The sequence below is a fragment of the Heterodontus francisci genome, chromosome 18 (genome assembly GCF_036365525.1).
Source record: "Heterodontus francisci isolate sHetFra1 chromosome 18, sHetFra1.hap1, whole genome shotgun sequence".
In the NCBI taxonomy this organism is placed as follows: domain Eukaryota; kingdom Metazoa; phylum Chordata; class Chondrichthyes; order Heterodontiformes; family Heterodontidae; genus Heterodontus; species Heterodontus francisci.
In genome coordinates, this window is record NC_090388.1 from 83207559 (window position 1) to 83229136 (window position 21578).

The 21578-nt window shown below is 45.9% G+C and overlaps 1 protein-coding gene across 3 annotated transcripts in view; it reads left to right on the forward strand.

The window, feature by feature from the left end:
• Nucleotides 1-21578, forward strand: part of braf (B-Raf proto-oncogene, serine/threonine kinase) — a 154042-nt gene that overhangs the window by 107166 nt on the left and 25298 nt on the right. For all 3 annotated transcript variants that reach the window (XM_068051074.1, XM_068051075.1, XM_068051076.1), the window contains 3 exons: nucleotides 11334-11418; nucleotides 18664-18840; nucleotides 19548-19594. In XM_068051074.1, coding sequence (XP_067907175.1) covers nucleotides 11334-11418; nucleotides 18664-18840; nucleotides 19548-19594 — 309 coding nt within the window. The remainder of the gene's footprint in view (nucleotides 1-11333; nucleotides 11419-18663; nucleotides 18841-19547; nucleotides 19595-21578) is intronic.

The following is a 21578-nucleotide window of genomic DNA, read 5'->3' on the forward strand; positions in this document are numbered from 1 at the left end:
TCTCAATCATCAGTAAAGTGATGGAAGGTGTCATCAACAGTGCATCAAGCAGCACTTGCTGAGCAATAACCTGCTCAGTGATGCTCATTTTGGGTTCCGTCAGGGCCCCTCAGCTCCTGACCTCATTACAGCCTTGGTTCAAACATGGACAAAAGAGCTGAATTCAAGAGGTGAGGTGAGAGTGACTGCCCTTGACGTCAAGGCAGCATTTGACCAAGTATGGCATCAAGGAGCCCGAGCAAAACTGAAGTCAACGGGAATCAAGGGGAAAACTCTCTGCTGGTTGGAGTCATACCGAGCGCAAAGGAAGATGGCTGTGATTGTTGAAGCTCAATCATCTGAGCTCCAGGACTCACTGCAGAAGTTCCTCAGGGTAGTGTCCTAGACCCAACCATCTTCAGCTGCTTCATCAATGACCTTCCTTCAATCATAAGGTCAGAAGTGGGGATGTTCGCTGATGATTGCGCAATGTTCAGCACCATTCGCGACTCCTCAAATACTGAAGCAGTCCGTGTAGAAATGCAGCAAAACCTGGACAATATCCAGGCTTGGGCCGGTAAGTGACAAGTAACATTTGCGCCATACAAGTGCCAGGCAATGACCATCTCCAGCAAGAGAGAATCTAACCATCTCCCCTTGACATTCACTGGCATTATCATCGCTGAATCCCCCACTGTCAACATCCTCGGGGCTACCATTGACCAGAAACTGAACTGGAGTAGCCATATATATATACTGTGGCTACAAGAGCAGGTCAGAGGCAAGGAATCCTGCGGCGAGTAACTCACCTCCTGACTCCCCAAAGCCTGTCCACCATCTGCAAGGCACAAGTCAGGAGTGTGATGGAATACTCTCCACTTGCCTGGATGCAGCTCCAACAACACTCAAGTAGCTCGACACCATCCAGAACAAAGCAGCCCGCTTGATTGGCACCCCATCCACAAACATTCACTCCCTCCACCACCGACACACAGTGACAGCAGTGTGTACCTTCTACAAGATGCACAGCAGCAACACACCAAGGCTCCTTAGACAGCACCTTCCAAAACCGCGACCTCTGCCACCTCGAAGGACAAGAGCAGCAGATGCATGGGAACATCACCACCTGCAAGTTCCCGTCCAAGTCACACACCATCCTGACTTGGAACTATATCGCCGTTCCTTCACTGTCGCTGGGTCAAAATCCTGGAACTCCCTTCCTAACAGCACTGTGGGTGTACCTACCTCCCATGGACTGCAGCGGTTCAAGAAGGCAGCTCACCACCACCTTCTGAAGGGCAATTAGGGATGGGAAATAAATGCTGGCCTGGCTAGTGACGCCCACATCCCGTGAATGAATTTTTAAAAAAGCATAACCTCCCTGCTCTTGTATTCTATACCTCAGCTAATAAAGGAAAGGATTCCATATGCCTTCTTAACCACCATGTAGACCTGTCCGGCTACCTTCAGAGGTTTGTGGACGTTCGCTCCAAGGTCTCTTACTTCCTCTACGCTTCTCTGTATTTTCACATTAATTGTGTATTCCTTTGCCTTGTTTAATCTCCCCAAATGCATCACCTCACACTTCTCCAAATTGAATTCCATTTGCCACCTTTCTGCCCATCGGGCTAGAACATCATAATCTTCCTGCAGCTTACAGCTATCCTCCTCTCTGTCTACCACACAGCCAATCTTTGTGTCATTGGCAAACCTCTTGATCGTGCCCCTTACATTTACATCCAAATCGTTAATATACACCACAAAAAGCAGGGGACCCAGTACTGAGCTCTACAGAGCACCACTGGAAACAGTCCTCCAGTGGCTAAAACAGCCGTCAACAATTACCCTTTCTTTCCTCCCACTGAGCCAATTTTGTATCCACCTTGCTGCATTTCCCTGGGTCCCATGGGATTTTATTTTTTTAACCAGTCTGCCATGTGGGACCTTGTCAAAAGCCTTAGTAAAATCCATGTAGACCACATCAACTGCACTACCCTCATCTATCTTCCTTGTTACTTCTTCAAAAAATTCAATCAAGTTGGTCAAACAAGATCTTCCCTTAACAAATGAATGCTGACTATCCTTGATTAACCTGTGCCTTTCTAAGTGACAGTTTAGCCTGTCTCTCCTAATTGATTCCAATAATTTGCTCACTACTGAGGTCAGACTGACTGACCTGTAATTATTCGGTTTATCCTTCGCTCCCTTTAGAGGTACAATGTTAGGAATTCTCCAATCCTCCAGCACCACACCTATATCCAGTGAGGACTGGAAAATGATGGTCAGACCCTCTGCTATTTCCTCTCTCGCTTTTTCTAACAGCCTAGCATACATTTCATCTGGCCCTGGAGATTTATCAACTTTCAAGGATGCTAATCCCATTAATACTTCCTCTCTCCCTATGTTTATCACATCCAATACTTCACACTCTTCCTCCTTAACTACAATATCTGCATCTTCCCCCTCGTTTGTGAAGACAGACGCAAAGTATTCATTTAGAACTATACCAATATCTTTCGCTCTTTAGTTATCCTCTTACTCTTAATGTATTGATAAAACATCTTTGGGTTCACCTTGATTTTGCTTGCCAATATTCTTTCATGTCTGCACTTTGCTTTCCTAATTTCCTTTTTGATTTCACCCTTCCACTTTCTATACTTCTCTCTGCTTTCTCATAGTCATAGAGAGATACAGCACCAAAACAGGCCCTTCAGCCCACCGAGTCCATGCTGATCATCAACCACCCATTTATACTAATCCTACATTAATCCCATTTGTCCCTCTCACATCCCCACCTTCCCTCAGTTCTCCTACCACCTATCTACACCAGGGACAATTTTTTACAATGGATTTTTACCTATCAACCCGCAAGTCTTTGGCATGTGGGAGGAAACCCACAGGGAGAGCTTGCAAACTCCACACAGACAGTACCCAGAACCGAACCTGGGTCACTTGAGCTGTGAGGCTGCAGTGCTCGCCACTGTGCCGCCCTGTAGTATTGAGTTCTCGGTGTCAGACATAAGCTTTCCTTTTCTGCCTTATCTTACCCTGTAGACTGCTTGACATCCATGGGGCTGTAGATTTGGCTGCCTCACCCTTTCTCTTTGTGGGAACATGTTTACTCTGAACCCCTTGAATCTCCCCTTTGAATGCCTCCCACTGTTCTGACACTGATTTACCTTCAAGTAGCTGTTTCCAGTCCACTTTTGCTAAATCACTCCTCAGTTTAGTAAAATTGGCCTTGCCCCAATTGAGAATTCTGACTCCTGTTCTATCTCTGTCCTTTCCATAATTATATTGAAACTGACTGAATTATGATCACTACCACCAAAATGCTCTCCCACTGCCACTCCTTCCACCTGTTCATCTTCATTTCCTAAAACTAAGTCTAAAACTGTACCCTCTCTTGTTGGACTTAGTACATACTGGACAAAAATGTTCTCCTGAATGCACCTTAAGAATTCTGCTCCCTCAATTCCTTTCACATTAAAACTATCCCAGTTAATATTTGGATAATTAAAATCCCCTACTATTACTGCCCTATTGTTCTTGCAGTCCTCCATATCGGCTCTTCTATCTCCCTCTGACTGTTTGGGGGGCCTATAGTATACTCTCAGTAGTGTGATTGCCCCTTTTTCTTGTAGCCACAGTATTTATATGGCTACTCCAGTTCAGTTTCTGGTCAATGGTAACCCCCAGGATGTTCATAGTGGGGAATTCAGCAATCGTAATGCCATTGAATGTCAAGAGGAGAGGTTAGATTCTCTCTTGTTGTAGATGGTCATTGCCTGGCACTTGTGTGGCGCGAATGTTACTTGCCAGTTATCAGCCCAAGCCTGGATATTGTCTACGTCTTGCTGCATTTCTACACAAACTGCTTCATTATCTGAGAAGTTGTGAATGGTGTTGAACATTGTGCAATCATCAGCGAACATCCCCACTCCTGACATGATTGAAGGAAGGTCATTGATGAAGCAGCTGAAGGTGGTTGGGCCTAGGACACTACCCTGAGGAACTCCTGCAGTGATGTCCTGGAGTTGAGATGATTGACGACCAACAACCACAACCATCTATCTTCCTTTGTGCTAGGTATGACCCCAACCAGTGGAGTTTTCCCCCTGATTCCCATTGACTCCAGTTTTGCTAGGGCTCTTTAATGCCATACTCAAGTCAAATGCTGCCTTGAAGTCCAGGGCAGTCACTCTCACCTCTTGAGTTCAGCTGTTATGTCCATGTTTGAACCAAGGTTGTAATGAGGTCAGGAGCTGAGTGGCACTGACGGAACCCAAACTGAGCATCACTGAGCAGGTTGTTGCTAAACAAGTGCTGCTTGATGGCACTGTCGATGACACCTTCCATCACTTTACTGATGATTGAGAGTAGACTGATGGGGCGGTAATTGGCCAGGTTGGATTTGTTCTGCTTTTTGTGTACAGGACATACCTGGGCAGTTTTACACATTGCCGGGTACTTGCCTCTGTTGTAGCTGTACTGGAACTGCTTGGCTAGGGGCATGGCAAGTTCTGGAGCACAGGTCTTCAGTACTATTGCTGGAATATTATCAGGGCCCATTCATAGCCTTTGCAGTATCCAGTGCCCTCAGTCATTTCTTGATATTACACGGAGTGAATCGAATTGGCTGAAGATTGGCATCTGTGATGATGGGAACTTTAGGAGGAGGTCGAGATGGATCATCCACATGGCACTTCTGGCTTAAGATTGTTGCAGATACTTCAGCCTTGTCTTTCGCACTGATGTGCTGTGCTCCCCTATCATTGAGGATGGGGATATTTGTGGTGTCACCTCCTCCAGTTAGTTGTTTAATTGTCCACCACCATTCACGACTGGATGTGGCAGGACTGCAGAGCTTAGCTCTGTCCACTAGTTATGGGATCGCTTAGCTCTGTCTATAGCATGCTGCACGCAAGTAGTCCTGGGTTGTGGCTTCACCAGGTTGACACCTGATTTTCAGGTATGCCTCGTGCTGCTCTTGGCATGCCCTCCTGCAACTCTTCATTGAACCAGGGTTAGTCTCCTGGCTTGATGGTAGTGGTAGAGTGGAGGATATGCCGGGCTATGAGGTTACAGATTGTGGTTGAGTACAATTTTGCTGCTGCTGATGACCCACAGCGCCTCTTGGATGCCCAGTTTTGCATTGCTAGATCTGTTGAAATCTATCCCATTTAGCACGGTGGTAGTGCCACACAACACGATGGAGGGTATCCTCAATGTGAAGGCGGGACTTTGTCTCCACAAGGACTGTGCAGTGGTCACTCCTGCCAATACTGTCATGGACATATGCATCTGCGGCAGGCAGATTGGTGAGGACCAGGTCGAGTATATTTTTCCCTTTTGTTAGCTCCCTCACCACCTGCCGCAGACCCAGTCTAGCAGCTATGTCCTTTAGGACTCGCCAGCTCAGTCAGTAGGTGTGGTGCGACCGAGCCTCTCTTGGTGATGGACATTGAAGTTCCCCACCCAGGGTACACTCAGCACTCTTGCCACCCTCAGTGCTTCCTCCAAGTGGTGTTCAACATGGAGGAGTACTAATTCATCAGCTGAGGAGTGGGGAGGGCACTAGATGGTAATCAGCAGGAGAGTTCCTTGCCCATGTTTGACCTGATGCCATGAGACTTCATAGGTTTCTGAGTTGATGTTGAGGACTCCCAGGGAAACTCCCTCCCTACTGTATACCACTGTGCCACCATCCCTGCTGGGTCTGTCCGGCTGGTGGGACAGGACATACCCGGGGATGGCGATGGCGGTGTCTGGGACATTGTAAGGTATGATTCCGTAAGTATGACTATGTCAGGCTGTTGCTTGACTAGTCTGTGGCATAGCTCTCCCAACTTTGGCACAAGCCCCCACATGTTAGCAATGAGGACTTTGCAGGGTCGACAGGGCTGGGTTTGCCATTGTCGTTTCCGGTGCCTAGGTCGATGCCGGGTGGTCCGTCCGGTTTAATCCCTTATTGATTTTGTAGCGGTTAGATACAGCTGAGTGGCTTGTTGGGCCATTTCAGAGAGTAACCACTTTGCTGTAGGTCTGGAGTCACATGTAGACCAAAGCAGTTAAGGACAGCAGATTTCCTTCCCTAAAGGACATGAGTGAACTAGATGGGTTTGTAGAACAAAGAACAGTACAGCACAGGAACAGGCCATTCGGCCCTCCAAGCCTGCGCCGATCTTGATGCCTGCCTAAACTAACACCTTCTGCACTTCCGGGGCCCATATCCCTCTATTCCCTTCTTATTCATATATTTGTCAAGATGTCTCCTAAACGTCGCTATCGTATCTGTTTCCACCACCTCCCCTGGCAGCAAGTTCCAGGCACTCACAACCCTCTGTGTAAAAAAAACTTGCCTCGCACATCCCCTCTAAACTTTGCCCCTCGCACCTTAAACCTATGTCCCCTAGTAACTGACTCTTCCACCCTGGGAAAAAGCTTCTGACTATCCACTCTGTCCATGCCGCTCATAACTTTGTAAACCTCTATCATGTCGCCCCTCCACCTCCGTCGTTCCAGTGAAAACAATCCGAGTTTTTCCAACCTCTCCTCATAGCTAATGCCCTCCAGACCAGGCAACATCCTGGTAAACCTCTTCTGTACTCTCTCCAAAGCCTCCACGTCCTTCTGGTAGTGTGGCGACCAGAATTGCACGCAATATTCTAAGTGTGGCCTAACTAAGGTTCCGTACAGCTGCAACATGACTTGCCAATTTTTATACTCTGTGCCCCGACCGATGAAGGCAAGCATTCCGTATGCCGCCTTGACTACCTTATCCACCTGCGTTGCCACTTTCAGTGACCTGTGGACCTGTACGCCCAGATCTCTCTGCCTGTCAATACTCCTAAGGGTTCTGCCATTTACTGTATACCTCCCACCTGCATTAGACCTTCCAAAATGCATTACCTCACATTTGTCCGGATTAAACGCCATCTGCCATTTCTCCGCCCAAGTCTCCAACCGATCTATATCCAGCTGTATCCTCTGACAATCCTCATCATTATCCGCAACTCCACCAATCTTTGTGTCATCCGCAAACTTACTAATCAGACCAGCTACATTTTCCTCCAAATCATTTATATATACTACAAACAGCAAAGGTCCCAGCACTGATCCCTGCGGAACACCACCAGTCACATCCCTCCATTCAGAAAAACACCCATCCACTGTTACCTTCTGTCTTCTGTGACCAAGCCAGTTCTGTATCTATCTTGCCAGCTCACCTCTGATCCCGTGTGACTTCACCTTTTGCACCAGTCTGCCATGCGGGACCTTGTCAAAGGCTTTACAAAAGCCCATATAGACAACATCCACCGCCCTTCCCTCATCAATCATCTTCGTCACTTCCTCAAAAAACTCAATCAAGTTAGTGAGACACGACCTCCCCTTCACAAAACCATGCTGTCTCTCGCTAATCAGTTCGTTATGATGAGGGAAGGGCTGTAGATGTCATATACATGGACTTCAGTAAGGCGTTTGATAAGGTTCCCCATGGTAGGCTGATGGAGAAAGTGAAGGCGCATGGGGTCCAAGGTGTACTAGCTAGATGGATAAAGAACTGGCTGGCAACAGGAGACAGAGAGTAGCAGTGGAAGGGAGTTTCTCAAAATGGAGACGTGTGACCAGTAGTGTTCCACAGGGATCCGTGCTGGGACCACTGTTGTTTGTGATATACATAAATGATTTGGAGGAAAGTATAGGTGGTCTGATTAGCAAGTTTGCAGACGACACTAAGATTGGTGGAGTAGCAGATAGTGAAGGGGACTGTCAGAGAATACAGCAGAATATAGATAGACTGGAGAGTTGGGCAGAGAAATGGCAGATGGAGTTCAATCAGGGCAAATGCGAGGTGATGCATTTTGGAAGATCCAATTCAAGAGTGAACTATACAGTAAATGGAAAAGTCCTGGGGAAAATTGATGTACAGAGAGATTTGGGTGTTCAGGTCCATTGTTCCCTGAAGGTGGCAACGCAGGTCAATAGAGTGGTCAAGAAGGCATACGGCATGCTTTCCTTCATCGGACGGGGTATTGAGTACAAGAGTTGGCAGGTCATGTTACAGTTGTATAGGACTTTGGTTCGGCCACATTTGGAATACTGCGTGCAGTTCTGGCTGCCACATTACCAAAAGGGATGTGGATGCTTTGGAGAGGGTGCAGAGGAGGTTCACCAGGATGTTGCCTGGTATGGAGGGCGCTAGCTATGAAGAGATGTTGAGTAGATTAGGATTATTTTTATTAGAAAGGCGGAGGTTGAGGGGGGACCTGATTGAGGTGTACAAAATCATGAGAGGTATAGACAGGTTGGATAGCAAGAAGCTTTTTCCCAGAGTGGGGGATTCAATTACTAGGGGTCATGAGTTCAAAGTGAAAGGGGAAAAGTTTAGGGGGGATATGCGTGGAAAGTTCTTTACGCAGAGGGTGGTGGGTGCCTGGAACGCGTTGCCAGCGGAGGTGGTAGACGCGGGCACGATAGCGTCTTTTAAGATGTATCTAGACAGATACATGAATGGGCAGGAAATAAAGAGATACAGACCCTTAGAAAATAGGCATCATGTTTAGATAGAGGATCTGGATCGGCGCAGGCTTGGAGGGCCGAAGGGCCTGTTCCTGTGCTGTAATTTTCTTTCTTTCTTTGTTTCCAAATGGGAGTAAATCCTGTCCCGAAGAATCCTCTCTCATAGTTTCCCTCCCACTGTCGTAAGGCCTATAATTTCCTGGATTATCCTTACCATCCTTCTTAAACAAAGGAACAACATTGGCTATTCTCCAGTCCTCTGGGACCTCACCTGTAGCCAATGAGGATGCAAAGATTTCTGTCAAGGCCCCAGCAATTTCTTCCCTTGCCTCCCTCAGTATTCTGGGGTAGATCCCATCAGGCCCTGGGGACTTATCTACCTTAATGCTTTGCAAGACACCCAACACCTCCTCCTTTTTGATAATGAGATGACTGAGACTATCTGCACTCCCTTCCCTAGGCTCATCATCCACCAAGTCCTTCTCCTTGGTGAATACGGATGCAAAGTACTCATTTAGCACCTCAGCCATTTCCTCTGGCTCCACTCCACATCGATTCCCATCTCTGTCCTTGAGTGGGCCAACCCTTTCCCTGGTTACCCTCTTGCTCTTTATATATGTATAAAAAGCCAGTGGACAGTGGTTTCATGGCCATCATTAGACTCGCTTTTTTTAAAATTCCAGGTTTATTAATTGAATTCAAATTCCTCCTTCTGCTGTAGTGGGATTAGAGCCCATGTCCCCACAGCAATACCCTGGGTCTCTGGGTTATTAGTACAGGCCGTGGCTTCTTCGCATTGGTTGAGGAGAGAGCGTGGCTACAGCCCAGACCCCCTCCAGGATGAGTTTGTGCAATGTCTTGCAACTTCAACCCTTCAGTATTGTCATTGCCATGGCCACAGGATTTCACCTTTTAAAGGAAAAAAGGATTGTATCATAGAATGTGAGCATCCCCACACCCCCCTCACCATTCCACCCACCCTAAAATTAATGACTACAGTAAAAAAAAAACTAGAATCCTATGTCATAAAAGCAGAATATATTATATTTAGTCACCAACTGTCCTGGTGGTAGCAACAGAGGTATGTGAGGCTTCTTTGACCTGGCCTGGTGGTGCAATAACCAAGGGAGAGCATTGAATGTTGAGGAAAGACAATTTAGCCCATCGAAGTTATCTCTATTATTCCCAGTCTGGACTCCAACTACATTTTGAAGACCTTTGATGTCATTGAAGGTGCTTTAGTTTGAGACCAGTAATAATCACTTCATGCGCTATGTGCAGTACCCAACTGAATCTTCAGTTCAGCTACCTAACAAAAGGGCGGCACAGTGGCGCAGTGGTTAGCACCGCAGCCTCACAGCTCCAGGGACCCGGGTTCGATTCCGGGTACTGCCTGTGTGGAGTTTGCAAGTTCTCCCTGTGTCTGCGTGGGTTTTCTCCGGGTGCTCCGGTTTCCTCCCACAAGCCAAAAGACTTGCAGGTTGATAGGTAAATTGGCCATTATAAATTGTCACTAGTATAGGTAGGTGGTAGGGAAATATAGGGACAGGTGGGGATGTTTAGTCGGAATATGGGATTAGTGTAGGATTAGTATAAATGGGTGGTTAATGTTTGGCACAGACTCGGTGGGCTGAAGGGCCTGTTTCAGTGCTGTATCTCTAATCTAATCTAAAAAGCATTATGCATGAGTGTTTGTAATCTGCCCAAAAGACTATGGGTGTTTGGTCGATTGAAACTTTCAAGACAGAAATCAATAGATTTTTTTGATGGATAATGTATCAAGTGTTGATCAAATATGGGCAAAAGGAGCTGCGATACAGATTAGGTATGATCTAATTGAGTGATGAAACAGGCTCATGCTCCTCGGGTAAGATGCTTGAAAAATAACTGGATGGATTCAGTCGCGCTTTAAGACCTGACTGGCAAAAATGTACAAGGTAATCTGGAACAAGAGGTCATAGATTCAGGATAAGCGTTAGCAGATTTAAAACAGATGAGAAATTACTTCTTTCAAAGGGTCGTGAGACTGTGGAATTCACTACCCCAGAGTGCGGTGGATGCCAGGACATTGAGTAAATTTAAGGAGGAGATGGACAGATTTTTAATTAATAATGGGTTGAAGGGTTATGGAGAACGGGCAGGAAAATGGAGTTGAGGCCGAGATGAGATCAGCCATGATCGTATTGAATGGCGGAGCAGGCTCGAGGGACTGAATTGCCACTCCTGCTCCTAGTTCTTATGTTCTGAACTGTGTACTTGGTCATCCCTTTTCTTCTGAAGGAGCTGCTAATGGATATTTGCAGGAGTCACCTTTGGAAATATTGCCAGATGCTTGAAGTTCGAATAGCCTTGGGGTTTTTGTATCCCTGCCCTCCTTTGAAGGTCTTGACTGCAATCTGTCGTAGTGTTCCATAGCTACTGGATGCACCCCCGGTGCCGATGTCATTATTCACCTTGGCAGCTAGTGTCAACAGGCTATTGACTGCAGAGAGGTCGCCACATGCTGAGCTTAATCCTGTCTTGGCACAATGTCCATGCGCACTCACTTTCCAACAGGGGTAATTGGACAGCTGTCAAGAGTCCTCTCCACCCATTTCCCCCAGTCTATCGAGTTCCCACTATCCTGCCTGAGATACACACACATTGGAGATTGGAAGTTGCTGATTCTTGGTAGTTCAGTTACTAATTGGATAAACTGTCAATCATTGGGTGAGCCAGATACTCTTTTTAGATTAATTCTGCTGATATTTTGCTAGTTGTAACCATTCACTGCCTTTAAGGTAAACCTATTCTGTTGTGTGCCATGTGTTATAAATGCTGTTTGTTCACAGGTGATGTTGCAGTTAAGATGCTGAATGTTACAGCCCCAACCCCTCAACAGTTACAAGCCTTTAAGAATGAAGTGGGAGTCCTCAGGTAAGAGGGTGTAAGAGAAATCTTGAAAAGCAAAATCTGTCAATTGATTAACAAACCAATATTGAAGTATTGATGATCGCTGTAAAGGTGGTGTGTTATCCTTAGAAGTATATGGATGCGGTGATGTCCTTAGAAGGGTAGTACGGTAGCATAGTGGTTATGTTAACAGGCTCATATTCCAGAGACCTGGACTAATGATCTAGAGACATGAGTTCAAATCCCAACACAGCAGCTGGGGAATTTGAATTCAGTTAATTAAATAAATCTGGAAGTAAAAAGCTAGTAATGGTGACTTAGGCACTGGATACAACAAAAGCAGACTCAGCCCAGTCAGCCCTACAAAGCCCTCCTCACCAATATCTGGGGACTTATGCCAAAATTGGGAGAGCTTTGCCACAGACTGCAACAACAGCCTGACATAGTCATACTCATAGAATCATCCTTACAGCCATTATCCCTGTGTATGTCCTGTCCCACTAGGAGGACAAACCCATCAGAGGTGGCACCACAGCGGTATACAGTTAGGAGGGAATGGCCCTGGAATGTGGGAGTGCTCAACATTGACTCTGGACACTATTTATTCTTATGGCATCAGGTCAAACAATGTGCAAGGAAACTTCCTGCAGATTTCCATCTACTGACCACCTTCAGCTGATGAATCAGTGCTCCTCCAGGTTGAAAGAAGCAAAGGGCACAGAATGTACTCTGGGTAGGGGACTTCAGTGTTCATCAAGAATGGCTTGGTATCACCACTGCTGACTGAGCATAAATGACATAGCTGTTCTGATGATACAACCTTCCACAACAGCGCCCCTGATATGTCCTTTTTTTTTCTCAGCCGAGGATTTTCCTGCACTGTAGTTGACAGGACCCTCGACCGTGTCTGACCCATTTCCCGCACTTCTGCCCTCATCCCTTCCCCTCCCTCCCAGAACTGTGACTGAGTTCCCCTTGTCTTCACTTTCTACCCCACCAGCCTCCATATCCAAAGGATTATCCTTAGCCACTTCCGCCACCTCCAATGAGATGCCAGCACCAAACACATCTTCCCCTCCCTTCCCCTGTCAGCAACCCGAAAGGACCGTTCCCTCCACGACACCCTGGTCCACTCTTCCATCACCTCGACACTTCGTCCTTTTCCACGGCACCTACCCATGTAATCATAGAAGGTGTAATACTTGCCCTTTTACTTCCTCTCCTCACCATCCAAGGCCCCAAACACTCCTTCCAGGTGAAGCAGCGATTTACTTGTATTTCTTTCAATGTAGTATACTGTATTTGCTGCTCACAATGTGGTCTACCCTACATTGGGGAGACCAAACGCAGATAGGGTGACCATTTTGCAGAACACCTCCGCTTGGTCCGCAAGCATGATCCTGAGCTTCCAGTTGCTTGCCATTTTAATTCACTACCTTGTTCTCGTGCCCACATTTCTGTCCTGGGCCTGCTGCAGTGTTCCAGTGAACGTCATCGCAAGCCTGGGGAACAGCATCTCATCTTCCGATTAGGCACTCTGCAGCTCTCTGGACTCAACATTGACTTCAATAATTTCAGATCATGAGCCCCATTATTTTTTGTTAATTTTTATTTTATTTTATTGTATTTTTTATACATATATTTTCTTTGTAAATTATTTTTTAACCGTGTGCTGGTCTTAAACTTATTTTTCATGTTTTTGCTTTCGTGCTGAGCTGTTCATTATTCTCCCATTAGCACGCTCTCTGGACTCGTGCTTTGTCTTTAGCTACAACTATTTAGCACTCTATTTGCGTTCTGTTCCCTGGCATCGCTGTCATTTAATCTCTCTTCCCCCGTTACATTTCTAACTTTTGCCAGTTCTGATGAAGGGTCACAGACCTGAAACGTTACCTCTGTTTCTCTCTACACAATGCTGTCAGACCTGCTGAGTATTTCTGGCACTTTCTGTTCTCATTTCAGAGTGCCTGCATCCGCAGTATTTTGCTCTTATTATGAAGGACACGGCTGCCAGGTGTACCTAAAAATAATGTACCAACCTGGTGAAGCTACAACACAAGATTACATGTAAGCTATAAAGTGGAAACAGCACTCTAGAGACAGAGCTAAGTGCTTCCACAACCAAAAGATTAGATCAAAGCTTTACTGTTCTGTTCTGCCACATCCAGTCATGAATTTGATTCACTGCACGTGATATCAAGAAATGGTTGAGCACATTGAATACAGCAAAGGCTACGGGCTGTGATAACATGCTGGCTATAGTTCTGACTTGTGCTTCAGAACCAGCCTGTCTCTAGCCAAGGTGTTACAGTACAATTACAACACTGACATTTACCCGACAAAATGGAAAACTGCCTAGGCATGCCTTATGATGGAAGGTGTCATCGACTGTGCTTTCAAGCAGCACTTGCCCACTGATGCCCATTTTGTGTACTGCCAAGAATACTCAGCTCCAGACCTCATTTGAGCCTTGGTCTAAACATGGACGAAAGAGCTGAATCAGCAGATCATTTGACTGGACGCTACACAACCAAGCCCAATCTTGTCTTCATCCAGTGTCCATACATATACATGCATACACTTCCCAACAGGTGCTACTAAACAGCAATTGGGTGGAAATCTCCGCTCTGATTTCCATACCTGCCCAATCCCAATCCAGGTGTACTGAGGCGAGTTGCATGCCCCAAATGGTTCTGTGGCTGGGATTAGTTGATTCAGTAATGTGTAGATGGACCTCTGTTTTCGTTTGAGAGAACAGTTTAAGTAAATGGTTAACCTTGTTTTATACACATTTTGGTTGACTTTTGTTTCGAGTTTGAGTACTGATGACACCATGTTGCCGATGAACCAGCTGGCATGTATTGTCTCCATTTAGTGTGTATTCAAGAAGCAGCATTTTGTGAGTATATGGATCTGGGCACAAGGCTGCTTGTACCACAGATCCTACTGGAGAACATGGCAGACAGTGTTCATCTTCCAGTCAAAAGTGTCTTACCTGAACTGGCTATAGATGAAGTGGAGGCCAGCATTGAAGCCAAGTTCACTCTCAATCCAAATGAGCAGAGTGGAATCTTGGCCAGCAACGCATTGAGTAAAGTGCAATGTTATTCAACTGTGTTTTTAAAGAAAAGCCAAGTTCTTGCACTAAACATTGATCAAAATCTTGAAACCAGATCATGTTTAGGCACATTTTAAATGATGTCTTTGAAAGGTAAAGCTTAAAGCTGCTGCTGATGTGTTCAGCTTATCGAGCCTTATTTGAGGAACTATTGTAGCATTTTCAACAGTTCCTATAAATCATGGAAGTCTTATTGAAGTAGAAAGCATCTTGCCTATCCATGAGAAGGATGTTCATTGTCTGATAGCAACACCTGTTCATGGGTTCTTTGAAAAAGTACGTTTAACCCTTGCTCATTTGTCATCTAGATTGATGTCTTGGATGTTGCGAAAAGTAGTAATGTTCCTTCTGTTGATGGTGCACCCGCCAGAACTCTCATCTCATCTGAAGGAAAGCAGTGACTGAATCTCTACAGATGGAGATGAGTGGAATCGGGCAGCACGAAATCATCAGCTTAATAACCAGCAGACACAGATGGAAAATGCTGTTGCCTTCACTGTGAAGGGAGGAAGGTGTACATTTGGCTTGGGAATAGCATTGTAGAATCATAGAATGGTTACAGCACAGAAGGAGGCCTTTCGCTTCAGCATGTCTGTGCCTGCTCTCTGCAAGAGCAACTCAGCTAGTCCCACTCCCCGCCCTTTCCCCGTAGCCCTGCATTTTTTTGTTCTTCAGGTGCTTATCGAATTTCCTTTTGAAAGCCATGATTAAATCTGCCTCCGCCACACTTTCGGGCAGTGGCTCCTAGCCACTCACTGTGGAAAAAGCTTTTCTATCTACTTTTTCTAGACCCCTCAAGATTTTGAACACCTCTATTAAATCTCCTTTCAACCTTCTCTAAGGAGAACAACACCAGCTTGTCCAATCTGTCCACGTAACTGAAGTCCTTCATCCCTGGAACCATTGTCCTAAATATTTTCTGGACCCTCTCTAAAGCCTTCACATCCTTCCTAAAGCATGATGCCCAGAATTGGACACAATACTCCAGTTGAGGCTGAACCAGTGTTTTATAAAGGTTCACCATAACTTCCTTTCTTTTGTACTCTATTCCTCTATTTCTGAAGGCTAGGATCCCATATGCTTTTTTAATCACTTTCTCAAACTTCCCTACCACCTTCAACGATATGTGCACATATAGTTCCAGGTGTCTCTATCCCTGCACCCTCCTTTAGAATTGCACCCTTTATTTGATATTGCCCCTCCTCCTCCTCCCTATCAAAATGTATCACTTCACACTTAAATGCATTAAGTTTCATCTGCCACGTGTCTGCCTATTCCACCAGCCTAAGTTCTTTTGAAATCTATCACTCTCCTCTTCACAGTTCATAATACATCCAAGTTTTGTCATTTGCAAATTTTGAAATAGTGCCCTGTACATCCAAATCTAGGTCATTAATATAGATCAAGAAAAGCAATAATCCTAATAGTAACCCATGGGAAACCCTACACTATACCTTCCTCCACCACTACTCTCTCTGCTTCCTGTCACTCAGCCAGCTTCATATCCATGCTGACACTGTCTGTTTTATTCCATGAGCTTCAACATTGCTGTCAAGCCTATTATGTGGTACTTTATCAATCACCTCTTGAACGTCCATGTACACCACATCAGCCGCATTGCTCTAATGAACCTTCTCTGTTACCTCATCAAAAAAACAAAGCATCTGCTTTGCACTGTAGAATCATACAGCACAGAAGGAGGCCATTTGGCCCATCATACAGTGCCAGCTCTTTTAAAGAGTTATCTGATTAGTGCCACTCCCCTGTCCTTTTCCTATTACCTTTCAAATTTTCACTATTCACGTTTTTGTTCAATTCTCTTTTGAGCTTATATTGAAACTGCTAAATAAATGAGAAAGTTCCCTGGATATGTGGCATCCACGCAAACTTCAGCAACCTGGTGCCACCAGCAATTTCAATATTCGACAAAGTCTATCTTTGAGTGATAGAACAGTGTTATCTGTTTACCAGATTCCAAAGGGTATGCACCTTCTTGTTCCCGGACGTAGTACACTTCAAAGCACAGAACAGCAGACTAGATGAAGATGACCTATGTCATGCAAGAATAAACCTCCCACAATTTTGGAAGTGACTAGGCACACTTGAAAGGACTAACATTGTAGGACATGGTACACTAGCCAAATCTATCTTAATGCCATGCTGCCCAAGAGTTGCTGAATCAGGGCCAAAAAAGGTCCACATACTGTGTCGCAGTGGAAGGCAATATAGAGAGCTGAACCAATTTGGAGCCTCTGGTCATTGGCTGTTCTAATTTAGTCTCCATTGCCTGGTTTTCCACGTGTGTGTTCAGTAGTACAAAATTTCATCTCGTCTATTTTAATGGACAAGTAAATTGGGGGTACAGAGCACAAAAACAAATGCCTGGCCCTATAACGCACTTGAGTCCCTCCCACAACTCAATGTCAATGATGCCATCACTCTTTTTAAAGCAACAAAAAGGCACTGCTGTGGGCACATCGAACAGGATATGCTGCTAATTCCAATGCTTTGTATGCTGTATAATAGCTCCTGATGATACATATGGTGCATACCTCTCTCAAAACGATATTCTAAAATTAAATTTCTGTGTTTCTCCCCCTCTCTTCAATCTGTTGGTGGTTCCTGATTCTTTACAAATTTAGATTCCATCAGTATTTCAGTGTGTTTCTGGTAGAATTGACAACTCTGGTTGGCCATATTCCTGGAGGTTTCATCACATGACTTCCTGCCTCCAAGTGCTCCACGTAGTCAACAGCCTTTCTTCCTGTCTCCAGTGTTTTTATAACTAAAAAATAAGTGTTCACTGTAGATTTAAAAGAACACAGTTTTTTTTAATGCCCCTTTTGATTTTTCTCCCGGGTTGTTCGCAGCAGTATCCAGGAAATTGATCTCCAATTTCTGGACAATCCAGGGCAATCTTGGAGAGTTGGCAATTCTGATTTCTAGTCCTGGTGGTGGTCACTTTATTGTATTACATGGCTGCAGAGAGATGAGTGCACGCTCCCCTATCAAAGTAATATATGCACTTTGTGTTTTCAAAGATATATTTCTGTCGAGTTATTAACTGCTTCCAGGTCTGGAACCTTTGGCTGTATCACATAAGCTGATCTTGGGCCAGTCTGCCATTGCGTCATGTGTGGGTGCATGTTTGGCTTTCACTATGAAGCCCAGCTGGCATTTATTGTCGAGGCTCATACAGAAAGAATGGTTACTTGGCTGAGCTGAGAGGGTAATTGGTGTCCTTGGAACTGAACGCCAGTTAGGAGTCATTGACCTCAGGATAGGGGAAATTGGGTGAAACAAAAGCATGGCCAAAATGTAAACTGCTTATTTAGGGCAAAAGGCTGGTGTGGATTTTTGACAGTTGTACCTAGCTGAGTTCTATCCATTTTACAATCAGTTCCCACAAGTGGAGTTCACCTTCCAATGAACGTTTGAATGTGATTCAAGGGCAACACTTCGCTACATGCTCTTTCTCATTCTCCCCTCCTCAGTTGCATGCTATCTCTTTCTTTCACTACCTTTTTCCCCCCTATGTATTCCCTTTCTCACCTCTCCTTACCCTCCTCCCAATCTCTCCTTTTCCCCTCTCCCAGTTTCTTTCTCCCTTCACGTTCCCCACTTCGGCCCTCCCAGTCGCATCCCCCACTTCGGCCATCCCTGTTGCAACCCCCACTTTAGGCCCCTCTCCCCCAGACTTGGGACCCCACCTTACATCCCCTCCGTACTCTACCCCACCTCATCCCTGCCACTTTTCATGAAATAAAATGAGCTCTGAACATCCATTGTTCATCAGTTACTTCATTGCTTAGGCTGAGCAATTAAAATGTTGACAATAAATGGGCCAAGAAACCCAACTTGGTGTTGTCTTATTATTGAGTTATGGATGTATGGTGTTCAGTGTGACATGGGATGGGAATCAGCACACAATAATTTCTAATGGGATTAGAGCATCCCATCCATAAAAATCTGTTCCCCTTTTATTTTTTACAGATACCCCCGTCCCTCCTTTCAGCACACTAGTTCAATGCCCTACCCCACTAACGTATTCCAGAATGCTCGAATGCTGAAAAGCTGGTCCCACCTCCCAATTTTTAACTGGTGGCATTTGCTGGATGATGAATTAATGTAAACGTTTTTTTCCTGTCTAGAAAAACCCGGCATGTTAACATCCTCCTATTTATGGGTTACACCACAAAGCCTCAGCTTGCCATCGTGACACAGTGGTGCGAGGGCTCCAGTCTGTATCACCACCTTCACATCATCGAGACCAAGTTCGAGATGATCAAGCTCATCGACATTGCCCGCCAGACTGCACAGGGCATGGAGTAAGTCCAAGATTTTATCACCAACTAGAGAAACTCATGTGGAATGGCTGAAAACCTGAGTTTCAAACAGAAAGCTGGTGACTCCAGTAGAACTCATTGTTTGTTTTGTAGGTGGGTGGGTAGAAAAGTGACCTTCCTCTCCCCGCTGGCCTAGTGGGTAAAGGTCACACCTTCTGGCATAACCCAGGCTCAGTTTCTGCCAACATTTGAGGGTTGTAAATGCTCCATCGTTGAATACATTTAAGGCTGGGATAGACAGATTTTTGGTCTCGCAGGGAAGCAAGTGATGTGGGGAGCAGGCAGGAAGATGGAGTTGAAGCCCAAGATAAGCCATGATTGTATTGAATGGCGGAGCAGGCTTGATGGGCCATATGGTCTACTCCTGCTCCTATTTCTTGTGTTCTTGTATTTGCTGTTCAAGCTTAAAAATGAAGGAACGTCCTTGGGCTAGGTCATTCTCCCTGGATGTCACAGCATCACGTACTGCTGCCAAGAGAGGAGGAAGCAAACTTAGAAAAAGAAATATAAGAGCTCTATGTGCCTTTGGAGTTTTCATACTGGCCTCCGAGTGAAATGCATTATCTGGGCCTCCTGTTACATTGAGAGCATTTGCCATTCCTCCTGTAACCCAGTCTCATACCTCATGTTGACGTTTTTTACTGACATTGGATAAATTGGATGCTAATGACGACTGTTCTTTGTCACAGCTACCTACATGCAAAGTCCATTATCCACAGAGATCTAAAGAGTAACAGTATCTTTTCATACATGGAGTTTGTGCAGTGAGGCAGTGCGTGTTTGACTACCAATGACTAAGCTTTCCCCGATAGCACAGTCTGTAGATGCAGTGAATAACTGAGCCACACTGCCAGTGGTGCTAGTTGTGAACTGTTTTCAGCAAGGGCAGCGGCAGGAATGCTAGTTGCTCTCAGTGCCCCCCACCACCCCCGTCTCCCGGGTTAAGGAGGGGTGAGTTAGCTGAGGTTTCTGCTTCTAACCGCTGTGCACTGAGGACTGCTGGAAAGGTTGTGCATGTGGATGTCAGGTGAAGATGTGATCTGGCTCAGTTATGATGCCCTCCACGGAAGAATAGCTGAGCAACACTTAATGTCATGAATCATTAGAAATGGCAGCAGAGGAGGTGGTCACTTCTCCAATCTCCCCCACACCAGTGCTAGTTAATCAACTGGAACCATTTACTGTACTCTCATTTTCCTGTCCTTTCTGCTTACATTTTTCTATTTTTAAATAACATAGTCTGTGCCTCAACAATACTTGTGATATAGCGTTCCATATTCAAGTAACTGTGTGGAAAATAGGTCCTCAAACATCACCCTTCATTGTTTTAGTGATAACCTGCAGAAAATGGCCCCTGTATGCTAACCAACTAAAGCAGCATTTCACTGTTCACACTATAAGAACCTTTTCATCGATTTGAAAACTCATTACAGGCTGCGCTTAGACTTAAAAAAAGGAGCCCAGCCTTTCCTCCTAACTCTAATCTCTCATTCCCGGTTATCATTCTATTGAATCTTCACTGTCCCCTTTCCATGTCTCTGATATCCTTCCTATAATGAGGTGCCCAGAACTTCACGCAGTACTCCAACTGTGATGTAACCCATTTCTCTACAAAATTAACGCTTCCTTACTGTTGTCTTTGGAGCCCCTATATATAAAATCCAGAAGCAAAACTAACATTTTTAGCACCTTTTCTATCTTAAAAGAGCATTGGCTCTGCAACCCCCACCTCCCTGCAACTGCACCACCCTCTCCACCTCCCTGCGTCTGCACCACCCCCTCCACCTCCCTGCGTCTGCACCACCCTCTCCACCTCCCTGCGTCTGCACCACCCCCTCCACCTCCCTGCGTCTGCACCACCCCCTCCACCTCCCTGCGTCTGCACCACCCCCTCCACCTCCCTGCGTCTGCACCACCCCCTCCACCTCCCTGCGTCTGCACCACCCCCTCCACCTCCCTGCGTCTGCACCACCCCCTCCAGCTCCCTGTGCCTGCGGCCCCTCCGCCTCCACCCCCTCCGCCTCCCTGCCCCAGCGGCCCCTCCGCCCCCTTCCACCTCCCTGCCCCTGCGGCCCCTCTGCTTCCCTGCGCCAACGCCTCCCTGCATCTGTGACCCACCCGCGTCTATAACTCCTCCGCCTCCCTGCGTCTGCGGCCCCTCCAACTCCCTGCGCCTCCCCGTGCCTGCGCCCCCTTTGCCTTTCTCTCATTCTGTGCTAACTTACCTATGTACTCCGCTATCTTCCATATTTCATCAGTTTTCCATTCCCTTCAATTGGATAACTTCAGCCTTCAAAATCATTCGTCCTGTGCCCATGTCCAGATGATTTACATGAATGGAAAACAAGCGACCCCAGCACAGCTCCATGGGGCATACCTCTGCCGGAAAGCATTTACCCTAACTCACCACCTCTGTCTCCTATCCCATCCTTTATCCGTGCAGCTATAATCCGTTTCATAACCGATTGTGGCAGCTCATCATACTCCTTCAGAAAATCCATATATGCAACATCCGCTGCATTCCCTTTAGCTGTGTATTCTGAAAATTCATTGAATGAGTTAACATGACATACCCTTTACACAGTTCCATGCTGACTACCCCTATTAACCCTTTCTGGGTGCCAACTAGATTGTCCTATATTCTGGGCTCCAGTAATTCACCCATACTTCTGGTCAGGCTAACTGGTGTCTAATTTCCCTTTTCCTTTGATTTTCCAAAG